The 27,811-nt window shown below is 42.9% G+C and overlaps 1 protein-coding gene across 2 annotated transcripts in view; it reads left to right on the top strand.

Annotated features, from left to right (window-relative positions):
- GOLGA7B (golgin A7 family member B) overlaps positions 1-27,811 on the top strand; it is a 252,415-nt gene that overhangs the window by 202,728 nt on the left and 21,876 nt on the right. The window contains exon 1 of one of the 2 annotated variants that reach the window (XM_063435357.1): positions 18,947-19,345. The exons of the other annotated variant lie outside the window; for it this stretch is intronic. Coding sequence (XP_063291427.1) covers positions 19,334-19,345 — 12 coding nt within the window. The 5' untranslated portion in view covers positions 18,947-19,333. Of the gene's footprint in view, positions 1-18,946; positions 19,346-27,811 lie in introns of those variants that run through there. 2 annotated transcript variants of the gene reach the window in all.

Genomic DNA, 27,811 nt, shown 5'->3' with positions numbered 1-27,811 from the left:
CCGCCATTCGGGAAACGAACACGTGGCGGTGGCCATTTTAAACTCCCGAACAGCTTTTTTTTTTTCCTTCGAGTGTCTGGAACCCAAATCAGACATTTGGCTAGGCAAACACCGCTGAGACCTCCACACTGCCCATAAATTAGTGTAGAAACTACCAAACGGGGCCAAAATGCATGGAACCAATTTCGGCTGTTACCTCCAGTGCGGTCGGTCTTTTTACTACTTCCACAAATCTCCCGAACCCCTGGTCTGATCTGGGTGATGTTTGGATATGTCCCCCACCCAGATCAGGGCTACCAGGGGATATAATATTTAAAGGGGTACCCCTATGTTTAGGGGTACATCCAGAAACCCAGGGAATTTGTGTCCTGCATAATAGGATTATGAGTCAGGCTAAGGGGAGGGAATGTGTGGGTGGCAACTCATGTATGATTGGCTACTGTAATAATTATTGTAAATCCCTCCCTTGAATGCTATAAAAGAAGGTTGAGTGATTAAAAGTTCAGTTCTGCTCCTGATGGTGTGTGTCGTCCAGTCATTGGGATCCGTATTGGGATATTTGTGGATTACCTTGCTTGCTGTGATTATTATTCTATGGTATTTTATAACTTGTTCCTGAGCCTTACTGGGATCTTTAGTGGAGTTAACCTGTGAAAGACCAGCTCTCCGCTACACTGTTGAATTGTCTTGATAAAAGTCCAGGGGGACTAAAACGTTGACACTGCTACTCTGATAATCTGTTGCTGCAATAAATAGCACTATTTATTTGAATCAAATTGAGTCCTGTGAGTGCTCTCCTACAAGGTGTATATATATAATATATTTTAAAATAGTATTTATAGATATCGTCTTGTACATTTAACACTAGTTTATTTAAAATTTTGAAACTGAGATAACAGGGTTGCACTAGTGTTAGTTCATGGGTTTCATTTAAATCTCTATTACCAAGTTAAATTAAGTAGAAACAAGAAAATGCTGTTGAATTATTGATGAAATTGAAAATCCCCAAACCAATGGAAAGCAAATATCTAAAAAGAAAAAAAAAAATAGAAAAACTAAAACATTTGCATTTGACTGGCTGTTGTTGACATTGTCACCCATATGGTTAATACTCCTTATTCTGCTTCTCTATCTCATAGCTTTCTGTGCAGCTTGTGTAAGTAGCTGGGTAATAACAAGAAGCTGATTAAGGTAGGCTACTTGTCCCACAGGTGCCATGACAGATGGTACTATGTGGATATTGAAAACACAGAACAGGAAGACGTACTGCGAGAGACAGGTGTTAACAATTCTCATTGAGCAAGCTGCTGTTGTATTAATGTGCTTAATTCCTAAATTACGTAATATCAATTTACCAGTTATAGCGTGCCTTTTTGCAAATAGACAGTTGTAAAGGTTTTAGTTAATTTCTGAACTTTTATCACTAAACTAGGCTAAAACAATAATGAAAAAATGAAGGTGCCACATTTCATACATACATTCCATTCTCCTAGCATTACAAGGCTTTTATAGGCTGTCAAGATCTGGTTTTCCCACTTGCAAGATACTTATTATAAAATTTGATTATATAAAGCTGAAAAAGGGAAAAGACTGAAACATGTATCATATCCATTTTATAATTAATTAATTATTGAACAGTATGCAACAATAGTAGGATGCAATGTATCTTCTGCAATTTAGCTTTCATTTTGGCTCATAGTTCAGGAATTGATATGATTAACCAATCTGGCCAAATTTGGACAAATTGCAGTTGGTAACTGAACGAGTCTGCAAGTCTAGTAATCATATCAGCTGATCCTTGCAAATTTGCTGCCCTTGTGTTATCTTTAAATCGGACCTCACCTTTACACCTCATATCCAGTGTGTTGCAAAATCCTGCCAATTCCACTTTTAAAACCCCCCTTTCTCACACACTGCCAAAATGATCCAGGGATAGTTTGAGGAACATGACAAAGCGTTTAAGATGTTGCCTTGTCCTTGAAATTCCCCAGATCTCAATTTGATTGCAAATCTGTGAGATGTGCTGGAACAACAAATCCTATTCATGGAGGCCCCACCTCGCAACATCTGACTATATATATTTGTGCTCAGAATTTCTAATATGTAAATAGAATGTAGAAGGAGAAGTAGGCCTGTAAAAAGAGGGCCTACAAAGGTGAAAGGTATACAAAGAAGGGTGTAGGTGGGTGGGGACAAACCGCTTGAACGACAAAGGTAAGTAGGGGGGTAGGGGTTTAAATAGGGTCATAACTCCTCCCACAAATTCAGGCCAAATGGCCTTCCAACTTGTGCTCGGAATTTTGTAGAAGGAGAAGCAAAGTTGGTTGAGGTGTGCCGAAACCAACGTACAAGTAGGCCTTTAAAAAGAGGGCAAAAAGGATTTGAAGTAAACACACTTGATTGCAAGTTTAAACAGCAAGATTTCTGAAGGCTTGTCTGAGCTCCCTCTCTGGTCAAGGAATATAAGTGTTGTATATTGATGATTTACAGCGTCCCAGTCTCTTAATGATGTGTAACGTGGTGTTAGTGCCTGAAGCCGATGATGCTGCGCCTATGCGGAATGAGTGACCAGAGAAGGAAACTGGGTTGTAGCCCAACCCTGATAGTAGGGTTCTGACGTGTGAAATGAATTTAGCTGTGGTGAGTGGGTGCCCTTGGAGTAGTAGTAGTGGAGTGTCTGGTGAGTGCGTATGGGTGAGACAACAGGAGTAAATTTCAGAATATTAACTGGGCACCAAAGATTCTCGGTAGGGAAGAGAGGAATGATAGTAGGATAGGCAGCGTGATTAGTTTTAGTAGAAGGTAAGGAGAGTATGTAGTGGTCATCTACTTTCTTTAAGGGAGAAAGTTTAAGACATAGAGTGGTATCTCCTTGACGTATGACCGTGAACTCCCTAGGTCTGAGGAAACCGTAGAAAACCAAAAAGATGGCGGCTTTAATGACCAGATTTGTATTATGGTCAAACGGGGATTTGTCTAATAGATCGCTAAGAAGCCTGAATATTGGACCATCTATCGGCAATCTAGTAGTACCAGGGGAAACCGTGACCTTATTAATACCTTTTTGAGGATTTTCTTGATAGGGTAGGAAGATAGAAAAAGGTGCATGGTTAGGGTAGATAGTGAGGATGTGGTGTTGTACCACGGTAAGGTAGAGTTTAATAGTAAATGAAAACGTAGATGTAGGCTTCTGATCTAAAGGACCCGATATGATAGGGGACCAATGGAGCAGTGCCAAAAAAATACCCACTGCTACTCTCCCTAAATGGGGAGTAACCCGCAGTATATAACTAAAGAAAGGATTGGACTAAGGTGTCCTTGTGGGAGAGTTAACAAATAAGGAAGGGGAAAGAGAAGGGGGGGGGGGAAAGACCCCCAACAGGAAGCCCTACCTTTATTGAACCTATGGGAGAAACAATAGTATAAAACCTAACACAGGTCAAGGTGAGAGACAACTAGTTACTAATATACCAGCATATAAATGACCACCCACTGTGTGGGGAAAGAAAGTAGGAGATCGAAAATATATAAAAGCCAAGGCACCGCCCTTACCAGACCAAATCAGAAGGCACCAAGTGGTAGTGTGACTTTAAATAACACAAAACCTACTTTCTTCCCCCACACAGTGGGGGGTCATTTATATGCTGGTATATTTTTTGTTTACTCTCCCACAAGGACACTGTAACGGCACCCCCAGACATAAAAGGGGTTAAAAGCGCTGTTTAGAAGATCTTCCCCTTCCAGAGATACAGGCACAGCTACTGCAGAACACCAGACTCCCGAACTGGATACAAAATAGCACTCCACCTCTTGAACTGGAACCTCACTAATAGCTGCTAGCAGACGAACAGGAAAAACAGACAATCAGCTTACACTCCTGGCAATCAGTCTCTAACAGCATACAGTAAATCCCCCCAAAGATGATACAGAGCTCCGTGTTGAGGGTTAAGTAGTGGTCTGTTTTAATTAACACTCACAGACTTCTATGCAAGTCCCCATGCAAGGGGACATCCCACAGGGAGGGACAACATGTAACCAATCACGTACAGTAAAACATAAAACACACCCAGCACAAACACACAAAATCCTCCCCTCTGCCTGTTATATAATTACTGAACACAATGGGTTAATGTAATTTATCACAGGCAGGAAACATACAGTTTTTACAGCATATTCATAGCTTCTAAAATATACATCACATTCACATAAAAAAAATATTATATATTCACAATCAACCCATTCAGGGGAACAACATATCAAAAAATGGCATGAATCAGACCAGGGGTTCAGAAGTTAGTAAAGTATCTTTTGGGGCTTGTCTGGCAGCATGGCTATCTGGCCCAAACCGGTTTTACAGAGTCCTCTATCCTGGAGACAATGGGGAAAATAATCCAATTATATCCAGGGATAGAGGCAGACTCCATTGAGCACATGTTACCAGTAAAACACAAAAGGATACAAAAATACATAACTCCTATCATACTGAATTGAACGGGCCAAATCTCCCAGGGTCCATAGTCACAGGGCAAGAGGCGGGCAACCAGGCTCCTCCAATGCAATGTGGCGAGATTGGTCTTGTCACAGACACCTTAGTCCAATCCTTTCTAGAGTTTAATAGTATTATGTGAAAGTTTAAGGTGTAGGTGACAGAAAGAGGCAAAAGCCACCATAGTTTTAATGGAAAAGTCTCCTTGTAAGTAAAACTCAGCTCTGAATTTGTTAAAAAATAGTCAGTGCCCTGGCGTAAGTGATCGTGGTGTTGGGTGACAGTGCTTGTGCGTGGAGCAATAGTCCGCTTAAACCAGGATTAGCCGGAGGAATGGTGGTATCCTGGACGTATGGAGGTGGGCCGGAGGGAGTGCCTGGCTGGAGACCTGTAATAGAGAGCATGAAAGAACATCAGCAGCTGAATTGTGTACACCAAGGATGTGAAACATTGGATGTTTCTTTGAAGACTGTGAAGGCATCTTACTCAGTTGGCCGGTGGATACAAACCAGTAGCTGCGCAAAGTGGTTACAGACCCTGCGCGTCCAGATGTGTCTGTGAATTTGTGAGTATATGGTATACCTGTCTTGCTTAACCATGACTTCATACCCACTGAAATAGTAGATTGCATGGCAGCCGATTTTGCATATTACAAAGAGAAACTACTCTTTATATATAAATATATATTATATATATATATATATATATATATATATATATATATATATATATATATAAAAGCTATTGGAAGCAATTGGAACTATATATATATAAAGTTCCAATTGCTTGCACTCCTGGATTAATAGTAAAAAAGACCGGTGCTTAACAGCTAAATAATAGAAAGAAAGTAATGATAGCACTCCAAGGACTTCGAAAATATCGTGAAAAAAACTTAGCTTTTTATTCAGGATGACGAAAGTTCTGATTTTAGCTCATCTTGTGCCATTACAGAGAGAAGCAGGCAATTTGCATCTCAAACTGATTCCACCCAAAAGGGCAAAACAGAGCCAAAATACAGGCTGGCTCTCTTTGCACGAGAGATACAGCAATCCCAGACAATCATTTCAACCTTGTTAGGCATCATCAGTGAGGTATAGACAATATCCCTCCAGGCGCAGTGTTTATATATAAACAAATTAATTCAGGGGAACGTTTGGGGGCTTATTGTCAGAATGTGAAATGTCAATTTCTACATTTGCAAAATCCATTTTATTTTTTTATTTTTTTAAGCAAATCACAATGTAATTTTCTGCCCTTCATGGTTGTTAAGCATTAAGGGGGAAAAAAAGTTGTAAATGGCATAAAGGGCAATTAGTGAATTTTAATGTGGCATTTAAAAATCTCAGAACCTAGTGGCTGTGGTTTCTAATAAGGTTGCACAGTACAGATAGCTTCAATTTTTGACATTTTATTCACATTTTGATAATCATTAGTTCTCTAAGATAAAACCAGTTCAGTCTCCATAGTAACCCACATTCCGTGTCTTATACCCATTAGTTTTATCCATAGATGAGCTTCTTCTCTTTCCTAATCTCATAAATGTATCTGTTGCTCTCTCGCGCTACCTATATTCTCTCTCTCTCTCTAATAAGTCTAACTTTGCCTAAAATTGTAATTTTACTTTTATTTAAAAGTAGCTTAGTCCCCAAAGTAAGAGTTGCAAGTAAATAACATAACATATTTTTAGAAATTGCACAAAAGCGGTTATTTTTTTCTGCAAATGAAATGTTCTTACACAATTTATAATGATAAACGCAACAAATGTTTACTGAAGTTGTTAAAAAAAAATACAGGACAAAAAAATATCCTGAAGGTCCAAAATAACCAAGAGGAGAAAATGGTGCTATGATTCATCACCAAAAAATGTTTTTATTCTAGCGAAGGCTTTCTTATATCAGTAATAAAAATAAACTTTAGTCAACTCTTTGCATTATTAAGTCCCAGAAACCATTAAATGCCTAACTTTGATCTGTGTTAAGGTATTAAAACAAATAATAATTAAAAAATAAAACCCAAAGACTGTCGGTGAGTGATATGCCTGTGGCCTCTTTCACGGACAGATTACATTTTATCAAAGAACGTTTTTAAATGTCACCTGTACACCTGGTTATGAGTGGATAATGCTTCTGTGTCCTGAGCAATAACTTTTCTACTGCACTTAATTAAAAATATTTCTTTCATAAGGTTAAAGGAGTTCATAATGACCAACAGCTAGCAAGGATTGGGCAAATCCCCTGACAGCTAATTCAATTTAGCACATGCTGATCACTGCCCTTTTCTAGGTATATGTTTTGTAACTATTGTTTTCTTTAACTAGTTTTGCACTTACTGAAGGCTTTTAGAGTGATCTAGATTGTTATGTTCAGATGTTGGGTTGTAACAAAACTCTAGGCAGTATACCATCTAAAAAAAGTTTTACAGCTGATTAAAAAGGGAAAAAAATTGTTGGTCAACAAAAATATATTGTAGTAGTAACTCAATGTTCTTTTACTTTATTTAAAATAACTGTAATGGTTTATAAGTCAATATTATAAATGGAAGACGGGTCAGTTTTAATTCATAATGCCTTTCATTTCTTACTATAAGTGGCACTCTGAATATTACCGATTGCAACAGGCTCTATATGAAACAAAGAACTGTCTGTGAGGGCATTTAGTAAGCAGAGGCTTTAGTATATTATTCAGGCTACTAATCTAAGGCATTCTTATGAGTGGGGCAACAATCCATAAAATAAGTATAATGTTGATTTGATCCACACCTTTTCAGTTTTCAATAAGTCTGAACATTAGAACTGACAACAACATGTTGTATCTGGTAAAATTGTAATGCAGTGTATGCATTGTAGCCCCCATTTCTCTTTAGGTGCTATAAAAAGGTTAAATACATGGAGCAGTGTAGGGTATATTTAGCTTTCATGAACAGCTAACAGTCCTATTTGTACAGATGATAATTCCTCTGTCTGCCTAGAGTCTTCTTATCTGACTTCTTATTTTCTGATTCTGACATATTATTTAATTTACTTGCAATTTTTGAGCCACAAATAAAGCCCAAAATGGGTCCAGCTGATCTTGAGATCTTGGTGGATGATGTCATCCTATATGATGAGTTACTTATCCAGCAGGCAGAAGCACCCCAATTGGCATCAACACCTATATATGGAGAGGGATACTTGACAGTGTCACAGTCCTATCCAACTACAAATGAGCAACACAAAAGTAAAAATGGTATCAAGGTCATATGGAGAGATCTTAATTGAAAAACCTACAAAATATTGAATGGCAATCATGGAACAAGGAAAGGGACTGGGGGATTCTCTTCTCTGGAAGACTTGGTGAACTCAAGTTTCTACACAGTTTGCATTGCAGCTCTACTAGCCTAGTACCAATGAGGAAGTGGGAGGCAAGTCATATATGTTGGGGGATGATAGTGTTCAAGGACACAACAACGCATAGCATATATTTGCAGCACAGCTTTCCTGAATACCAAAACATACCTGCCCAGTCATTTTCTCTTCTACTGCAGGGGGACTTAAAGGAAGACAGAAGCTTTACCTGTTGTTTCTCTTGTTTTGTGTTTTAATCTTTACTATTTTTCTTTCTATGTCTCCCTCTTGCTAGAGAGAGATTCCAAAAAGCTGAAACATAGTCTGGTGGAGTGGAGTAAATATTTGTCTGTGAGTGTCTAATTCACTCCTTATATCCTTTTTAATATAATGCTGTGGAGGTGGCTACTTCAGCCCATGGAGTGCTGGGTAAGCATGATAAGAGTTTTTTTTTTGTGTGCTCACTTTTTTTTGCCATAATTTTAGATTAAATAGTTGTGATAGTAGTGTACACAATATTACAGTAGTAAATAGTGATGTCCCGAACTGTTCGCTGGCGAATAGTTCCTGGCGAACATCGCTTGTTCGCCACACATGCGCTGTTCGGTCCGCCCCCTATTCGTCTTCATTGAGTAAACTTTGACCATGGCCTGTACCTCACAGTCAGCAGACACATTCCAGCCATTCAGCAGCAGACCCTCCCTCCCAGACCCCCCACCTCCCGGACAGCATCCATTTTACATTCATTGTGAAGCTGCATTCTTAGTGAGAGTAGAGACAGTGTAGCTGCTGCTAATTTCATAGGGAAATTGATAGCTAGGCTAGTGTATTCAGTGTCCACTACAGTCCTGAAGGACTCATCTGATCTCTGCTGTAAGGACATCACCCCCAAAAAGCCCTTTTTAGGGCTAGAACATCAGTCTACTTTTTTTTCTTTGTGTGTAATGTAATTGCGGTTGCCTGCCTGCCAGCCAGCCTGTGTGTCAGGCTCACAGCATATACTGTGCCCACTTGCCCAGTGCCACCACTCACTCACTGGTGTCACAATAGCTTGCATTTAAACAAAAAAAACCTTTTTTTAATGTAGTATAATAGCAGTCAGTTTCCTTCACTGGTGTGCATTTCAGGGTCTGCCAGGGCACAGTGTCACACCAGTGCAACTCATATCTGGTGTAACAGTAGTGTACATTTAAAAAAAAAAAAATTTTTTTGACTGTAATAGATTGAATAGCAGTTAGTTGTCTGCCAGCGTGTGTGTCAGGCTCACAGCGTATACTGTGCCCATTTTGCCCAGTGCCACCACTCATATCTGGTGTCACAATAGCTTGCATTTAACAAAAAAAACTTTTTGGACTGTAATATAATAGCAGTCAGTTTCCTTCATGAGTGTGCGTTTCAGGGCCTGCCCAGTGCCACCACTCACTCACTGGTGTCCCAATAGCTTGCATTTAAAAAAACAAAAAACTTTTTGGACTCTAATATAATAGCAGTCAGTTTCCTTCACGAGTGTGCGTTTCAGGGCCTGCCAGGGCACAGTGTCACACCAGTGCCACTCATATCTGTTGTCACAGTAGCTTGCACGCATAGTATCACTAATCGAAAAAAAAAATGACAGGCAGAGGCAGGCCACCCCGTAGGGGCCATCGTGGTCGTGGTTCTGTGATTCCCTTTGGCCCTAGAATAATGCCCAGTGTTCAGAGGCCACGTACCCTGAACTTGAAAAGTTCTGAGGACATAGTTGACTGGCTAACACAGGACATCCAATCTTCTACAGCTTCCGCTCGGAACCTCGACGCACCATCCTCCTCCAGCTTAGCTTCGGGCACCTCTCAAGTTACCACTCGCCCGCCTGCCGCCACCACCAACACTAGCACCACAGCCGCTTCACTTGGTATGTCAGAGGAGTTATTTACACATCAGTTGAAAGAAATGCGCGATGCGCAACCATTATTGCGAGAGGATGTAGATAACAGGGATATGTCTCAGTCAGGCAGCATTACACATGTACGGTGTGATGATGATGATGTTGTACCCACTGCTGCTTCCTTTGCTGAGTTGTCAGATACAAGTGAAGTGGTTGATGATGACGATGCATCCGTGGATGTCACGTGGGTGCCCGCTAGAAGAGAAGAAGAACAGGGGGAAAGTTTAGATTGGGAGACAGAGAGGAGGAGGAGGAGGAGATGAGTTGGAAGTAGGGGGAAATAACAGAAAACAGTATAGAAGTGGCGCTCAAGGATCAAGTGGGTGGATGGTGCAGCCAAAACCAAGTATATCACCACTATATATACTTAAAGAAACATGTGCAACCAAAAAGAGGTAAAAGCGCACACACACACCAAACGGGAGTGATTACCTTAAATCGGACAAATAGGTATCTCCTCCTTTATACACAATAATTAGATTCTCTAATGGAAAATCCCTATACAAAAAATAAAAACACAGAGAAGGACATAGTGCAACCTGTATATTATATATAAAACAAAGGGAAATTCTGAGATGAAATCACTCACACTTTTATGAGCCGTTTAAAAGTAGGCTCAGGACTTATGCAGCTTTCATGTCACTTAAATGGGACATGTGCATTTCCTTGAATCCTCAGGCCAGTTCCCCTTAGGTCTCAATGATCATCAAGTTTGGAGTCAGGAGTCAGGAGTCAGGAGCCAGGAGCCAGGAGTATCAGGATAAGTAATTTATTTTAACAAATAGTTAAAAGATAAATGATAAAAAGCAATATTGCAACACACAACGCGTTTCAACCAACTGTTTGTGGTCTTCCTCAGGTGCTCTTCCAAATCACAATGGATGTATCACAGTTTATATAGGGGGTAGTATTACATACTTAATTGCTAAATTAACAACACTTGTATAGGTAATTAGCCATATATGTGGTCTGCCACCTCCAATATGGCTCCACATCCGGTTCGGAAGGACACACAAATAAATGCAATAATACATAAATAGCAATAAAGCACAGTATTAATAGTATATATCCATCTCCCATCATAGTCAGCATCCATGATATAATAAAATCATGTGTGACTACGAAAAAAGGGGGGTGTTTTGAGTCCTATCGGTATTCCGTCGCATCACTTCCGGTCACGTGTCCAAAAATGGAGTCCGTCCGTCGCGTCACTTCCGGTGACGTGTATAGCAGCAGAAACCGTCCGTGTCACTTCCGGTTTCGTAATTAGATGGCGAAAGGAACTCTCTTCCCTCTTCTAGGGGTATAGTAATGTCCGATCTTAAATTGAGGGCAAGGTGGCCATCTTAAGAGTGGGCAAACAGTCCTCATGTCAATATATTCATTTCAAATGGCAAATATTGCATACAAGAAAAAAAACAAAATAAAAGACACATATTAATTACATAATCCAGCATAGATTAAAATGAATGTATCACTAATGTAGCTCACTCATATAAATAATAGGGGAACTACAATATTAAAAGAAACATAAACTAAAAATGGTTAATGGACCCAATACTGAGTCACTATGCAAGGGTAACTTAAATCCCATATGTATAAAAACAGCTGTCCAGCAATTTCTTGATCCCCAACCAGACAGAAACAGAAAATCGAACTTTCTCCAATAAATAAATAAAATCTATAAAACCTGGTAGAAAAGGCTAAAAAGGGCCATAAGGATAAAAATAGACAACTATGAAAAGAATAATATTCTCATATATAAACTATCTCAGATGACGTCAATTATAGCAGCTTATTGATCTCAAAATCAATGTTTAAACCTTTTGGGGCCAGGGAACGCAATTCAAAAATCCACTTAGATTCCTTTAAACTAAGGGCTTTGGATATGTCCCCGCCTCTCCAGTGCCCTACTACTTTTTCGATAGCGAAAAAACTTAGAGACTTGGGATCCGAACCATGGTGTTGTAAAAAGTGTCTGGATACACTATGGTTCGGAAACCCTTTTTGAATATTTCTAAGATGTTCGCTAATCCTTATCTTAAGTTGGCGGGACGTTTTCCCCACATACTGGTATCCACAACTACATTGTAAGAGATAGATTACATAGGTAGAATGGCAAGTAATTAGAGTTTTAATATGATACTCTTTTTTAGTGACTGTAGAATGGAATTTTTCTACTTTCTTATTATTGGAAGTAGGGGGAGGTCGTCGCAAGGAGCTAGTGGCACAGTCAGACAGCATGCATCGGCACCCGGGGTCAGCCAGACAGCACGCCAATCAACGCATGCTGTTGCCACCACCAGAATGCCGTCATTGCAGAGCTCAGGAGTGTGGCATTTTTTTTGTGTGTCTGCCTCTGACAACAGCGATGCCATTTGCAACCTGTGCCAAAAGAAACTGAGTCGTGGGAAGTCCAACACCCACCTAGGTACAACTGCTTTGCGAAGGCACATGATCGCACATCACAAACGCCTATGGGATCAACACATGAGTACAAGCAGCACACAAACTCAAAGCCGCCATCCTCCTCCTGGTCCAGCATCTTCAGCCACGTTAACCACTGCTGTCCTCCTTGCCCCCTCTCAACCATCCGCCCCTCCGTCTCTCGCCTTGAGCAGTTCCTGCTCATCTGCCCACAGTCAGGTGTCTGTCAAGGACATGTTTGAGCGTAAGAAGCCAATGTCACAAAGTCACTCCCTTGCCTGGCATCTGACAGCTGACTTGTCTCCACTCTTAGCCCGCCAGCTTTTACCATACATGCTGGTGGAGTCTGAGGCATTCCCAAAATTTGTAGCTATTGGGACACCGCAGTGGAAGGTACCCGGCCGAAATTTCTTTGCACAAAAGGCAATCCCCAACCTGTACTCGATTGTGCAAAAGGAAGTAATGGCATGTCTGGCACACAGTGTTGGGGCAAGGGTCTATCTGACCACTGATACCTGGTCTGCAAAGTATGGTCAGGGCAGGTATATCACCTACACTGCGCATTGGGTAAACCTGCTGACGGCTGCCAAGCATGTAATGCATGGCTCTGCAGAGGAGTTGGTGACACCGCCACGACTTGCAGGCAGGCCTGCTGCCACCTCCTCTACTCCTCCTACTCCATCCTCTTCCATAACCTCATCAGCTGAGTCCTCTTCTGCTGCTGCGTCTTGCTCCACATCAACGGCACCCCCCTAGCTCCCAGGTACTATTCCACATCCCGGATATGGCAGTGTCACGCCGTCTTGGGGTTGACTTGCCTGAAAGCAGAGTCACACCGGACTAGCACTCCTGTCCGCCCTGAACGCACAGGTGGATCAGTGGCTGACTCCGCACCAACTGGAGATTGGCAAAGTGGTTTGTGACAACGGAAGAAATTTGTTGGCGGCATTGCATTTGGGCAAGTTGACACATGTGCCGTGCATGGCACATGTGTGTAATCTGATCGTACAACGCTTTGTGCATAAGTACCCAGGCTTACAGGATGTCCTTAAGCAGGCCAGGAAGGTGTGTGGCCATTTCATGCAATCTTACACGGCCATGGCGCACTTTTCGATATCCAGCGGCGAAACAACATGCCAGTGAGGCGCTTGATTTGCGACAGCCCGACACGTTGGAATTCAACACTCCTAATGTTCGACCACCTGCTCCAGCAAGAAAAAGCCGTTAACGAGTATTTGTATGACCGGGGTGCTAGGACACCCTCTGCGGAGCTGGGAATTTTTTTGCCATGCTACTGGACGCTCATGTGCAATGCCTGTAGGCTCATGTGTCCTTTTGAGGTGGTGACAAACCTAGTCAGTCGCACCGAAGGCACCATCAGCGACATCATACCATTTGTTTTCTTCCTGGAGTGTGCCCTGCGAAGAGTGCTGGATCAGGCCGTAGATGAGCGTGAAGAGGAAGAGCTGTGGTCACCATCACCACCAGATACAGCCTCGCTTGCTGGACCTGCGCCAACGCTGGAAGAGGATTGTGAGGAAGAGGAGTCAGAGGAGGAATGTGGCTTTGAGGACGAGGAGGAAGACCAACCACAACAGGCAGCCCAGGGTGCTCGTTGTCACCTATCTGGTACCCGTGGTGTTGTACGTGGCTGGGGGTAAGAACATACCTTCAGAGAGATCACTGAGTACGAGGAACAGGACATAAGTAACTCAGCATCCAACCTTGTGCAAATGGGGTCTTTCATGCTGTAGTTCCTGTTGAGGGACCCTCGTATAAAAAGGCTGAAGGAGAATGACCTGTACTGGGTGTCCACGCTACTATACCCCCGGTATAAGCAGAAAGTGCCTGAAATGATACCGAATTACGGCAAATCGGAAAGGATGCAGCAGTTACAAAATCAATGAAAAAGTATGCTTTACACAGCGTATAAGGGTGATGTCACAGCACAATGGGAATCTAACAGGGGAAGAGGTGAAAGTAATCCTCCTCCTCCCACGACCACGCCGGCAAGGACAGGATGCTTTACAGACGTGTTGTTGATGGAGGACATGCAGAGCTTTTTAACTCCTACGCATCGCCACAGCCCTTCGGGGTCCACCCTCAGAGAACGACTCGACCGCCAGGTAGCAGATTACCTCGCCTTAACCGCAGATATCGACACTCTGAGGAGCGATTAAATCCTTGACTACTGGGTGTGCAGGCTTGACCTGTGGCCTGAGCTATCCCAACTTGCGATAGAACTTCTGGCCTGCCCCGCTTCAAGTGTCCTGTCAGAAAGGACCTTCAGTGCAGCAGGAGGTATTGTCACTGAGAAGAGAAGTCGTCTAAGTCAAAAAAGTCTAGATTACCTCACCTTTATTAAGATGAATCAGTGTAATCCCTGTTACATCCCCTATCAGGGGACGTGTATATAAGGCATCGATTTTAGGAAGCGGGAGATGGAAAAACATGCTTGCTCGGTCCTCCTACTTCAAATTTGGGGCACTGCGCGTGCAATCTAATGTGCCACCAGATAGGAGTGGTGTGTTAAGTAGTACTATTCCTATCTGGTGGCACATTAGATTGCATGCGCAGTGCCCCAAATTTGAAGTAGGAGGACCGACCAAGCATGTTTTTCCATCTCACACTTCCTAAAATCGATGCCTTATATACACGTCCCCTGATAGGGGACGTAACAGGGATTAAACTGATAGGAATAGTTCTACTTAACACACCTTATAATAACGCAGAGAGAGGCAATGCAGAGAGAGGAGTCAGAGGAGGAAGGTGGATTTGAGGAGGTGGAAGACCAAACACAGCAGGCGTCCCTGGGGGCTTGTTGTCACCTTTCGGGGAACTTTGGTGTTGTATGTGGCCGGGTGGAGGAAGAGACCTTCAATGACATCAGTGAAGACAAGGAATGGGACATGGCTAGCTTGGTATCCAACCTTGTGCAAATGGGGAGTTTGCGGTTGTGCAAATGGACTGTTTGCGGTGCGTTAAACGGGGAGTTTGGTCTGTCACTGTGAAGCGGGCGTAACCCTTACACTACGTGATCGATACAACATCATACCTGATGTTTTAAAGCAGGTTATTCCAAACAATTTAGGAATGTTAGGTGATTTATGACCTTTAGGGATTAAATCCAGACTCTGCATTAACTATGTAATTTTCCATGGGAGTTTTGCCATGGATCCCCCTCCGGCATGCCACAGTCCAGGTGTTAGTCCCCTTGAAACAACTTTTCCATCACTATTGTGGCCAGAAAGAGTCCTTGTGGGTTTTAAAATTCACCTGCCCATTGAAGTCTATGGCGGTTCGCCGGGTTCGCCCGTTCGCGAACATTTGCGGAAGTTCGCGTTCGCCGTTCGCGAAACGAAAATTTTATGTTCGCGACATCACTAGTAGTAAACTATAGGTTACAATGGTAGCATTGTTATAGTTGGTAAATAGTGTGTTAACAAAGGTGAAATAAATCCAGTTCAGTGTGTTCCAAACTTCACTCCGTACCTTAAAGTTACAGGGAGATGTAGAATAAAGTGGCTTTCTTTCAGTCAGTTTGTTGAACTGGACCAATTTGGGAATTGGGAACATTTGCAAAAGTAGACAATCGAGGGTATTCATAATAGGGTATGTCCAGTCTTTTTAAGTGGCCAGAGTCACAAAACTAATTTCACACAAAACTGCTATTTCACCGATGATATCATGGTCCTTATATGTTTTACTTCTATAAAACACTCATATTTGTGATCAGCGATGACTCACAAGTACAACAGCACTCCCCATGAACAGGTTTTATTGGGTTTTTGAAAGTTACAGGTTCAAATATAAGGCTTGCAAACTAAATTCACTGGACTCTCTGTCTGAGTTGTTAGGCAGGTCCCCCAATATATAATAATAAAAAACAAACATAATTATGTAAATATAATACATAAATATACTCATATAATTAAATGTTTACATTGGGTGGAAGATGATCCAGCACAATTGGTGTGTTACATGTCTTATTCATTTTTCTTTAAGGTATAAATACACTGTAATGGTAATACTATGGTGATCGTGGTAAAGTCCTGCTGGGGGTCAAAACGTTGATCGGAAACCATCACTTAATACCTGTTGCATAATAAACTTCAACGCCTTCCTTTACTTTTAACAGATGTGTGAGTGCATCCTTTTTTCAATTGTATATTTTGCTTGTGTGGATAGCACCCAGTCAATTTCAATACACTACTGGAACTAGGTTGATGAGTGCAGAGATTATGAAATAAATAAATAATAAAAACAAATATGATATATATATATATCATCATATAAATAATAAAAACACAGTCTTCTCTTGCCAGTAGTCGACTTAGTCCCAGAGAGACTGTCAGTAAATATGTGCTTCTTCTTGGAAAGCATTGAGCACTGGAAGTGTTCTCAAATAGTTCCAAATCAATTCAAAGAAGGGTTAATTTCAGAAAGCCTAAGTGCTTTGAGCTTTCGAATGTTCCTTTAAAAGGAAATTGAAATTACTTTTACTTATGGGTTTTCCATTCTTATAATCAATCAGGAATACAGAACATCATTTAACAATACAAATGTTACAAAGTACTGTAGATCGAAATGCTGATGTTAATCCAATAATTTAATTCATCATATAATATTATACAACCAATAATGGTTTATAGTAGTCGTGGGCTGCAGCTGTGATGCAATCTGATTTATTTTGAGACTGGTTATAATGGGAACATAAAGCATGTGACTGGAATTGTCAATGAGCCTCAGCTAATGTGGGAAAAAGCACATAGAGGCATGTAATGATCACCATGACAACTCTCTATGTATAGTTACTTAACTCCCTCCTTTATCTTCAGTAAGACATGGGGGGGGGGGGGGGTGGAGGGGGAAGGACCAGATAGCAGATTTCAGTGGGAACATCACAGACTCATATAAATCTTAGTGTGTCACTGAGTAATGTGCTATAATTCTAGTGTAGTATATGTAAAATCAAACTCTACTGTATATACATACTATATTTTATCTGTGATCTTGTGAATCAAATCTGCTTTATTAACATGACTGTTTAGATCTGTGTGGCTAAAGTTAATTTAATAACGTGTTCTGGGATGTTTCAGTTTCTTTAGTGATTTATATAAGAGGGGGGTCTCTATACTATTTTTATGAGACATATCTCCATTTATAGCCTACAGTAATCGTACGCTGCACACTGGGCCAAGTGTTCATCTTCTTCACGAGATATTTTTAAATTTTTGTTCCTCACCAGTGGAGCTGAATGTAGGCATCTGAGATATAGAGTTCATTTCTCTCTCCCTTTGGAGCATTTTGGAGCATTTTGAATGCTGTAATAAGAAATGGTTCATTCTCACTCCCTGCTCACATTGTTGATTTAGTCAGGTTTATTGAGGTGTCCTGTTTTCCTGTTTTTTCTCTCCATCTGCCAGTTTGTCTGTATTTTCACAAGATCTGTGTGTTTTTTTGCAACCCCCTCCCCCTCTCCTCTTTTGTATAATATGGTGCCAATAAGTAATCCATCCAAAGAGAGGTGTAGATGTTTTTTGTTTGTTTTTTTAATATTATTATTTTGCTAAGTTTTTTTTTTTTACTTGAAACTTTCAGGCCAGAACATCTTGTGCTCTCTCTTTTTGTCTCTCTTGTGCTTTCTAATATGCTCATAATATCTCTCTCCCTCTCGCTTGCTCTCTCACTAGATATATATAAATTGTTCTTTAGATAATATGGGATTCTATTAATAACAATCCACCCACACATTGGGTGGGAGCTTAGCAGAGCTGCTACATGCAGTCAGATACTTCCTCATTCTAGTACAGCTGACAACTGACAGTTTTTATTAATATAACCGAATACATAACTGTCCTTATAGCTACGTATGAAATGGCAACTTCAAAAGTGTGCAGCATTTACTATGAACCAATTGTTAGCTGCGTACTGTTCCTCGCATATTACAATCACAGTATAAGAACTGTCATTTTTAGAAGGAAAAAAAAGACTTGTTTCTATTGTTCTTTCTGTGTTGTGCTTTTGCCATATAGGCTGTCTTAATTCTAACATTCCTTGACTGGATTCTGAAAGGCACCAGGTGTTTTAATCTATTTTGGTATTAAACCAAATTAATAACACTACCTCAATAAGACCCAGACCGGTCTTTTTTTCCCCCTCCCACAGCAGTGAGACAAGCTGCAGCCTCTCTATTCCTGAAGAAAAGTAAATGAGCAGAGTTTCACGAGTTCTGGATACATTGTACTAACAGTGAATATGATATCTATGTACAGCTGCAACACAGTATACAGGCAGCACAGGGACCCATATCTCTGTCAGGAAAGCTGAGCACTATTAGCACAACAGGCCTGCACTTCATCATTTTATGGAGTTCAAAGTTGAGGGGTTAAAGTCTTCCCTCCATACAGTGCACATGGATCAGCCTCCATATAGTGCTGATAGGGTTAATTTCTGCTGACCTGTGTGAGGGACTGAATGGAAGTCACAAGCAGTGTATAACTGGCCCTCACTGTAGCAGTAAGGTGATGAGATACAAATAATTTCTGTCATAATTAAGATGCAGCAGCCAGGGAGAGAAGCTCCCCTCCCCTCCCCATTCATTACAGCTCCAGACAGCTCACGTCACACTCTCTTGCCAGGGCTCAGTTTCCACTCGCCAAATGCGAGTGGGCATTGTGAGCAATGTATGCTCTATGATATTTTATCCCTATGTCACTTTTAATTTTCCCTCCCATTAATTTCTATGGCATCCCATTCTGTTATTATCTCCTGCCAGCCTGCTGTGTGCAGCCCTCCTACGCTCCTCCCAGAGACAGTGCGGATATGAATCGTGTCTGTCACTAGTGGCCCTTCAATCCAGCACTACAGTCACATCCACTGGGTTTCAGCACCGAGGAGAGCGTCTCTCCATCAGCAGTCAGTCAGTCAGCACCCTGGACAGCAGCCTCTCTCCCCACAGCTGTCATTTGGACACCAGGGACTGGGCGTGATAGATCTGCGTTGAAAGCTTAAGCACCAACACAAAGCCCATTAAATCCCAGCCGAGGTGTGAAGCAGAAAAGACACAGACGGTGAAGGACACACAATCCCTTCCCTCCTCCACCAGATTCGAAACAGAACGCAGATAAACTGGGAGAGGGGCTCCCCTCTGACAGGCAGTCCTGCAGAAAACATGGCAACCGAGGTAAGTCCCAATGTATAACCTTGCAGCTAGGTGTAACTTAATGCAGGGATTCCCTTCAACCTATAAACCATTCAGCCATTAAAGGTGTACCTGCAGCTATATTAACTCTGTGCTCTGTATACTGTATTACCCACACCTTGTGTACTTAGCATTATAATAACCTCACTCACCCACACCCTGTGTACCCTCTACTGTATTACCCACACTCACCCACACCCCCACTGTATTACCCACACTCACCCACACCCCCACTGTATTACCCACACTCACCCACACCCTGTGTACCCTCTACTGTATTACCCACAATCACCCACACCCCCACTGTATTACCCACACTCACCCACACCCTGTGTACTTAGCATTCTAATAACCTCACTCACCCACACCCTGTGTACCCTCTACTGTATTACCCACACTCACCCACACCCTGTGTACTTAGCATTCTAATAACCTCACTCACCCACACCCTGTGTACCCTCTACTGTATTACCCACACTCACCCACACCCTGTGTACTTAGCATTATGATAACCTCCCTCACCCACACCCTGTGTACCCTCTACTGTATTACCCACACACACCCACACCCTGTGTACCCTCTACTGTATTACCCACAATCACCCACACCCCCACTGTATTACCCACACTCACCCACACCCTGTGTACTTAGCATCATAATAACCTCACTCACCCACACCCTGTGCACCCTCTACTGTATCACCCACACACACCCACACCCCCACTGTATTACCCACACCTTGTGTACTTAGCATTATAATAACCTCACTCACCCACACCCTGTGTACCCTCTACTGTATTACCCACACTCACCCACACCCCCACTGTATTACCCACACTCACCCACACCCCCACTGTATTACCCACACTCACCCACACCCTGTGTACCCTCTACTGTATTACCCACAATCACCCACACCCCCACTGTATTACCCACACTCACCCACACCCTGTGTACTTAGCATTCTAATAACCTCACTCACCCACACCCTGTGTACCCTCTACTGTATTACCCACACTCACCCACACCCTGTGTACTTAGCATTCTAATAACCTCACTCACCCACACCCTGTGTACCCTCTACTGTATTACCCACAAACACCCACACCCTGTGTACTTAGCATTATAATAACCTCACTCACCCACACCCTGTGTACTCTCTACTGTATTACCCACACTCACCCACACCCCCACTGTATTACCCACACTCACCCACACCCTGTGTACTTAGCATTGTAATAACCTCACTCACCCACACCCTGTGTACTCTCTACTGTATTACCCACACTCACCCACACCCCCACTGTATTACCCACACTCACCCACACCCTGTGTACTTAGCATTCTAATAACCTCACTCACCCACACCCTGTGTACCCTCTACTGTATTACCCACACTCACACACACCCCCACTGTATTACCCACACTCACCCACACCCTGTGTACTCTCTATTGTATTACCCACACTCACCCACTCCATGTGTACACTTCACTGTATTACCCACACTCACCCACACCTTGTGTACTTAGCATTATAATAACCTCACTCACCCACACCCTGTGTACCCTCTACTGTATTACCCACAATCACCCACACCCCCACTGTATTACCCACACTCACCCACACCCTGTGTACTTAGCATTCTAATAACCTCACTCACCCACACCCTGTGTACCCTCTACTGTATTACCCACACTCACCCACACCTTGTGTACTTAGCATTATAATAACCTCACTCACCCACACCCTGTGTACCCTCTACTGTATCACCCACACTCACCCACACCCCCACTGTATTACTCACACTCACCCACACCCTGTGTATCCTCTATTGTATTACCCACACTCACCCACACCATGTGTACACTTCACAGTATTACCCACACTCATCCACACCCTGTGTACTTAGCATTCTAATAACCTCACTCACCCACACCCTGTGTACCCTTTACTGTATTACCCACACTCACCCACACCCTGTGTACTTAGCATTATAATAACCTCACTCACCCACACCCTGTGTACCCTCTACTGTATTACCCACACTCACCCACACCCCATGTACTTGGCATTATAATAACCTCACTCACCCACACCCTGTGTACCCTCTACTGTATCACCCACACTCACACTCACCCACACCCACACCCCCACTGTATTACTCACACTCACCCACACCCTGTGTACCCTCTACTGTATCACCCACACTCACACTCACCCACACCCACACCCCCACTGTATTACTCACACTCACCCACACCCTGTGTACCCTCTACTGTATTACCCACACTCACCCACACCATGTGTACACTTCACAGTATTACCCACAACCTGTGTACTTAGCATTCTAATAACCTCACTCACCCACACCCTGTGTACCCTCTACTGTATCACCCACACTCACACTCACCCACACCCACACCCCCACTGTATTACTCACACTCACCCACACCCTGTGTACCCTCTACTGTATTACCCATACTCACCCACACCATGTGTACACTTCACAGTATTACCCACACTCACCCACAACCTGTGTACTTAGCATTCTAATAACCTCACTCACCCACACCCTGTGTACCCTCTACTGTATTACCCACACTCACCCACACCCTGTGTACTTAGCATTATAATAACGTCACTCACCCACACCCTGTGTACCCTCTACTGTATTACCCACACTCACCCACACCCCCACTGTATTACCCACACTCACCCACAACCTGTGTACTTAGCATTCTAATAACCTCACTCACCCACACCCTGTGTACCCTCTACTGTATTACCCACACTCACCCACACCCTGTGTACTTAGCATTATAATAACGTCACTCACCCACACCCTGTGTACCCTCTACTGTATTACCCACACTCACCAACACCATGTGTACACTTCACAGTATTACCCACACTCACCCACACCCTGTGTACCCTCTACTGTATTACCCACACTCACCCACACCCTGTGTACTTAGCATTATAATAACCTCACTCACCCACACCCTGTGTACCCTCTACTGCAGGGCTGCCATCAGAAATTTTGGGGCCCCTGACAAAGCACAAGTTCTGGGCCCCCCTCCCCCGCCCCCTCCCTCCCGGGCCCGCCCACGCCCTACCTAGTCCGCTGACAATGATGCGGGACTGAATGTGGTGTGTATAGTGGAAGTGAATTAGAATGTGTGTAATGGATGTAGTGTTTGTGTGTATTAGATACTGTTTGTGCAGTGAATGCAGAGTGTGTGTTTGTGTAGCGGATGCAGTGTGTATAGTGAACGCAGAGTGTGTTTGAGTAGTGGATGTAGTGTGTGTACAGTGATGTAGTGTGTGTTTGTGTAGTGGATGTAGTGTTTGTATGTACTAGATGAAATGTGTTTAGTGGATGCAGTGTCTGTAGTGGATGTAGTGTGTGTATTAGACGCAGTGTCTGTGTATAGTGAATGCAGAGTGTTTCAATTTGTGGTGGATGTAGTGTGTGTACTGTGAATACAGGATGTTTGTGTAGTGGATGCTGTGTGTACAGTTAATGCAGAGTGTGTGTCAGTATAGTGAATCCAGAGTGTGTGCATAGTTTAGTGAATGCAGAGTGTGTGTTAGTGTGTAATGAATGCAGAGTGTGTGTTAGTGTGTAGTGAATGCAGTGTGTCAGTGTAATGAATGTAGTGTGTGTGTTAGTGCAGTGAATGCAGATTGTGTGTAAATGTGTAGTGAATGCAGAGTGTGTGTTAATGTGTAGAGAATGCAGAGTGTGTGTTAATGTGTAGGGAATGCAGAGTGTGTGTTAATGTGTAGGGAATGCAGAGTGTGTGTTAATGTGTAGGGAATGCAGAGTGTGTGTTAATGTGTAGGGAATGCAGAGTGTGTGTTAATGTGTAGGGAATGCAGAGTGTGTGTTAATGTGTAGGGAATGCAGAGTGTGTGTTAATGTGTAGGGAATGCTGAGTGTGTGTTAATGTGTAGTGAATGCAGAGAATGTGTTAGTGTGTAGCGGATGCAGAGTGTGTGTTAGTGTAGTTAATGCACTGTGTTAATGTGTAGTGAATGCAGAGGGTGTGTTAGTGTGTAGCGGATGCAGAGTGTGTGTTAGTGTAGTGAATGCAGAGTGTTAATGTGTAGTGAATGCAGAGAGTGTTTGAGTAGTGGATGTAGTGTGTGTACAGTGATGCAGTGTGTGTTTGTGTAGTGAATGTAGTGTTTGTATGTACTAGATGAAATGTGTTTAGTGGATGCAGTGTCTGTAGTGGATGTAGTGTGTGTATTAGACACAGTGTCTGTGTATAGTGAATGCAGAGTGTTTCAATTTGTGGTTGATGTAGTGTGTGTACTGTGAATACAGGATGTTTGTGTAGTGGATGCTGTGTGCACAGTTGATGCAGAGTGTATGTTAGTGTAGTGAATGCAGAGTGTATGTTAGTGTAGTGAATGCAGAGTGTATGTTAGTGTAGTGAATGCAGAGTGTGTGTTACTGTGTAATAAATGCAGAGTGTGTGTTAGGGTGTAGTGAATGCAGAGTGTGTCATTGTAATGAATGTAGTGTGTGTGTAAATTTGTAGTGAATGCAGAGTGTGTGTTAATGTGTAGTGAATGCAGAGAGTGTGTTAATGTGTAGTGAATGCAGAGAGTGTGTTAATGTGTAGTGAATGCAGAGAGTGTGTTAATGTGTAGTGAATGCAGAGAGTGTGTTAATGTGTAGTGAATGCAGAAAGTGTGTTAGTGTAGTGAATGCAGAGAGTGTGTTAATGTGTAGTGAATACAGAGAGTGTGTTAGTGTGTAGCGGATGCAGAGTGTTAATGTCTAGTGAATGCAGAGAGTGTGTTAGTGTGTAGCGGATGCAGAGTGTGTGTTAGTGTAGTGAATGCAGAGTGTGTTAATGTGTAGCGAATGCAGAGAGTGTGTTAGTGTAGTGAATGCAGAAAGTGTGTTAGTGTAGTGAATGCAGAAAGTGTGTTAGTGTAGTGAATGCAGAGAGTGTGTTAGTGTAGTGAATGCAGAGAGTGTGTTAATGTGTAGTGAATGCAGAGAGTGTGTTAGTGTGTAGCGGATGCAGAGTGTGTGTTAGTGTAGTGAATGCAGAGTGTTAATGTGTAGTGAATGCAGAGAGTGTGTTAGTGTGTAGCGGATGCAGAGTGTGTGTTAGTGTAGTGAATGCAGAGTGTGTTAATGTGTAGCGAATGCAGAGTGTGTGTCAGTATAGTGGATGCAGTGAGTGTGTTAGTGTGTAGTGTATGCAGAGTGCATGTTGTATTAGTGAATGCAGTGTGTGTATTGTATTAGTGTATGCAGTGTGTTTGTTGTGTTAGTGTATGCAGTATGTATGTTGTGTTAGTGTATGCAGTATGTATGTTGTGTTAGTGTATGCAGTGTGTGTGTTAGTGTATGCAGTGTGTGTTGTATTAGTGTATGCAGTGTGTGTTGTGTCAGTGTATGCAGAGTGTGTTGTGTTGGTGTATGCAGAGTGTGTTGGTGTATGCAGAGTGTGTTGGTGTATGCAGAGTGTGTTGGTGTATGCAGAGTGTGTTGGTGTATGCAGAGTGTGTTGTGTTGGTGTATGCAGAGTGTGTTGTGTTGGTGTATGCATAGTGTTTTGTGTCAGTGTATGCATAGTGTTTTGTGTTAGTGTATGCAGAGTGTGTGTGTTGTGTTAGTGTATGTAGTGTGTGTGTGTGTTGTGTTATTGTATATAGTGTGTGTGTGTGTGTTGTGTCAGTGTATGCAGTGTGTGTGCTGTGTCAGTGTATGCAATGTGTGTGTGTTGTGTCAGTGTATGCAATGTGTGTGTGTTGTGTCAGTGTATGTAGTCTGTGTGTGCTGTGTCAGTGTATGTAGTGTGTGTGCTGTGTCAGTGTATGCAGTGTGTGTGCTGTGTCAGTGTATGCAGTGTGTGTGCTGTGTCAGTGTATGTAGTGTGTGTGTGTTGTCAGTGTATGCAGTGTGTGTGTGTGTGTGTGTGTGTTGTGTCAGTGTATGCAGTGTGTGTGTGTTGTGTCAGTGTATGCAGTGTGTGTGTGTGTGTTGTGTCAGTGTATGCAGTGTGTGTGTGTTGTGTCAGTGTATGCAGTGTGTGTGTGTGTGTTGTGTCAGTGTATGCAGTGTGTGTGTGTGTGTTGTGTCAGTGTATGCAGTGTGTGTGTGTAAATGTGCTGGGGTGTGGGGGAGCATTTTAACATAATAAAAAAAAATAAAAAAAAATTAAATTGTTTCTCCCCCCTCCCTGCTTACCTGTGTCTAGGGAGGGGGGAGATTCCATCCCCGGTGGTCCGGTGGCATGGTGGGGCCCCCCGGCTTCCTGATACCGCAGAGGGGGCCCAGGCAGCACACAGCTTCTTCTCTTCTCTCCTCCAATAACTCTCGCGAGACCCGCGGAGCGTTGCCATGGCAACCGGGTCTCGCGAGAGTTATTAGCAGAAACGAGAAGAAGAGAAGCTGTGTGCTGCCTGGGCCCCCCCCTGCGGTAACAGGAAGCTGGGGGCCCGGGACTGCACACATAGATAGCGATATTCGCTATCTATGTGTGCAGAGAGGGAAAGTGGGGCCCAGGACTGCCAGAGCAGTCCGGGCCCCCCAGGGCCGCCGGGCCCGTGACAACTGTCACGGTTGTCACCCCCTGATGGCGGCCCTGCTCTACTGTATTACCCACACTCACCCACACCATGTGTACACTTCACAGTATTACCCACACTCAGCCACACCCTGTGTACTTGGCATTCTAATAACCTCACTCACCCACACCCTGTGTACCCTTTACTGTATTACCCAAACACACCCACACCCTGTGTATCCTCTACTGTATTACCCACACTCACCCACCCCATGTGTACACTTCACTGTATTACCCACACTCAGCCACACCCCGTGTACTTGGCGTTCTAATAACGTCACTCACCCACACCCTGTGTACTTAGCATTATAATAACCTCACTCTACCACACCCTGTGTGCCATCTACGGTATTACCCACACTCACCCACACCATGTGTACACTCCACTGTATTACCCACACTCACCCACACCCCGTGTACTTAGCATTATAATAACCTCACTCACCCACATCCTGTGTACCCTCTACTGTATTACCCACACTCACCCACACCCTGTGTACTTAGCATTATGATAACCTCCCTCACCCACACCCTGTGTACCCTCTACTGTATTACCCACACTCACCCACACCATGTGTACACTCCACTGTATTACCCACACTCACCCACACCCTGTGTACTTAGCATTATAATAACCTCACTCACCCACACCCTGTGTACCCTCTACTGTATTACCCACACTCACCCACAACCTGTGTACTTAGCATTATAATAACCTCACTCACCCACACCATGTGTACCCTCCACTGTATTACCCACCCTCACTCACACCCTATGTACCTAGCACTGTATTACTTACACCCTGTGTACCTAGTTCTGTATAACTCACACCCTGTGTACATCCCACTGTATTACCCACCCTCACTCACATCCTATGTACCTAGCACTGTATTACTCACAACCTGTGTACCTAGTACTGTATTACTCACACCCTGTGTACCTAGCACTTTATTACCCACCCTCACCCACACCGTGTGTACTTACCAGTTACCACTATAATAACTAAACTCACTCACACCCTGTGTTTCTACTACTATAATAACTTGACTCACCCACATTCTTTGTACCTATCGCTGTGTTACCCACACTCTCCCACACTATGTGTAGCTACCACTATAATAACTTACTTACTATGTAACAGCCATCATATTGACCACACTCCTTTACTCCCTTTATACATGCCACTATGTTAACCACAGTCATCCACTCACTGTGTTTCTGCCACTATATTATCCTTCCCAAATACCCTCACACATGAATTGTATCTGTAGTTATTTAACATTCTCTGCCACATCCCAACCAATATTTAGGCCTCCATTATGAAATTCTGTTTTTTAGCATTCTAAAATTCACTGTTTAGTAAACATGTCTCTCAGTGAAAATGAAAAGCTTAATATAATGACACTCACTCTGCACAGCTCTGATTCTTCTCCTATACTGCCTGATGAGGTTGGAAAATACATGGTAAAGGATCTACAGATTCTTCAAAATGTTAGGTTGATGCTGGTGGACTCTTCTCCTCAGTTCACCCCACATATTTTCTATGGGGTTCAAGTCAGGGGACTAGGATGGCCATGACCCATCATTGATTTTGTAGTCGGTAAAATACCTTTGTGTTGATTTTGATGGATGTTTTGGATCATTTTGTGAAGCTCAACAACTTTTTGCCACACATTACAGCTATATTTTTTGGTCTTTGGTCTTGTGATGAATAACTATGGGAATTTGGCCTATGTGTTACCTCATATTTATACCTCGGGGAATAGGAATATACTTTTACATATTTATACGTTTTTATTTTTTTCTCATATGAATTCATAGGGTTGCCAATAACTGTGCTACACATATAC

The sequence above is a fragment of the Pelobates fuscus genome, chromosome 10 (genome assembly GCF_036172605.1).
Source record: "Pelobates fuscus isolate aPelFus1 chromosome 10, aPelFus1.pri, whole genome shotgun sequence".
Taxonomy (NCBI): Eukaryota; Metazoa; Chordata; class Amphibia; order Anura; family Pelobatidae; genus Pelobates; species Pelobates fuscus.
Note: the sequence above shows the minus strand (reverse complement) of the source record. Positions and strands in the feature narration are given on the sequence as shown.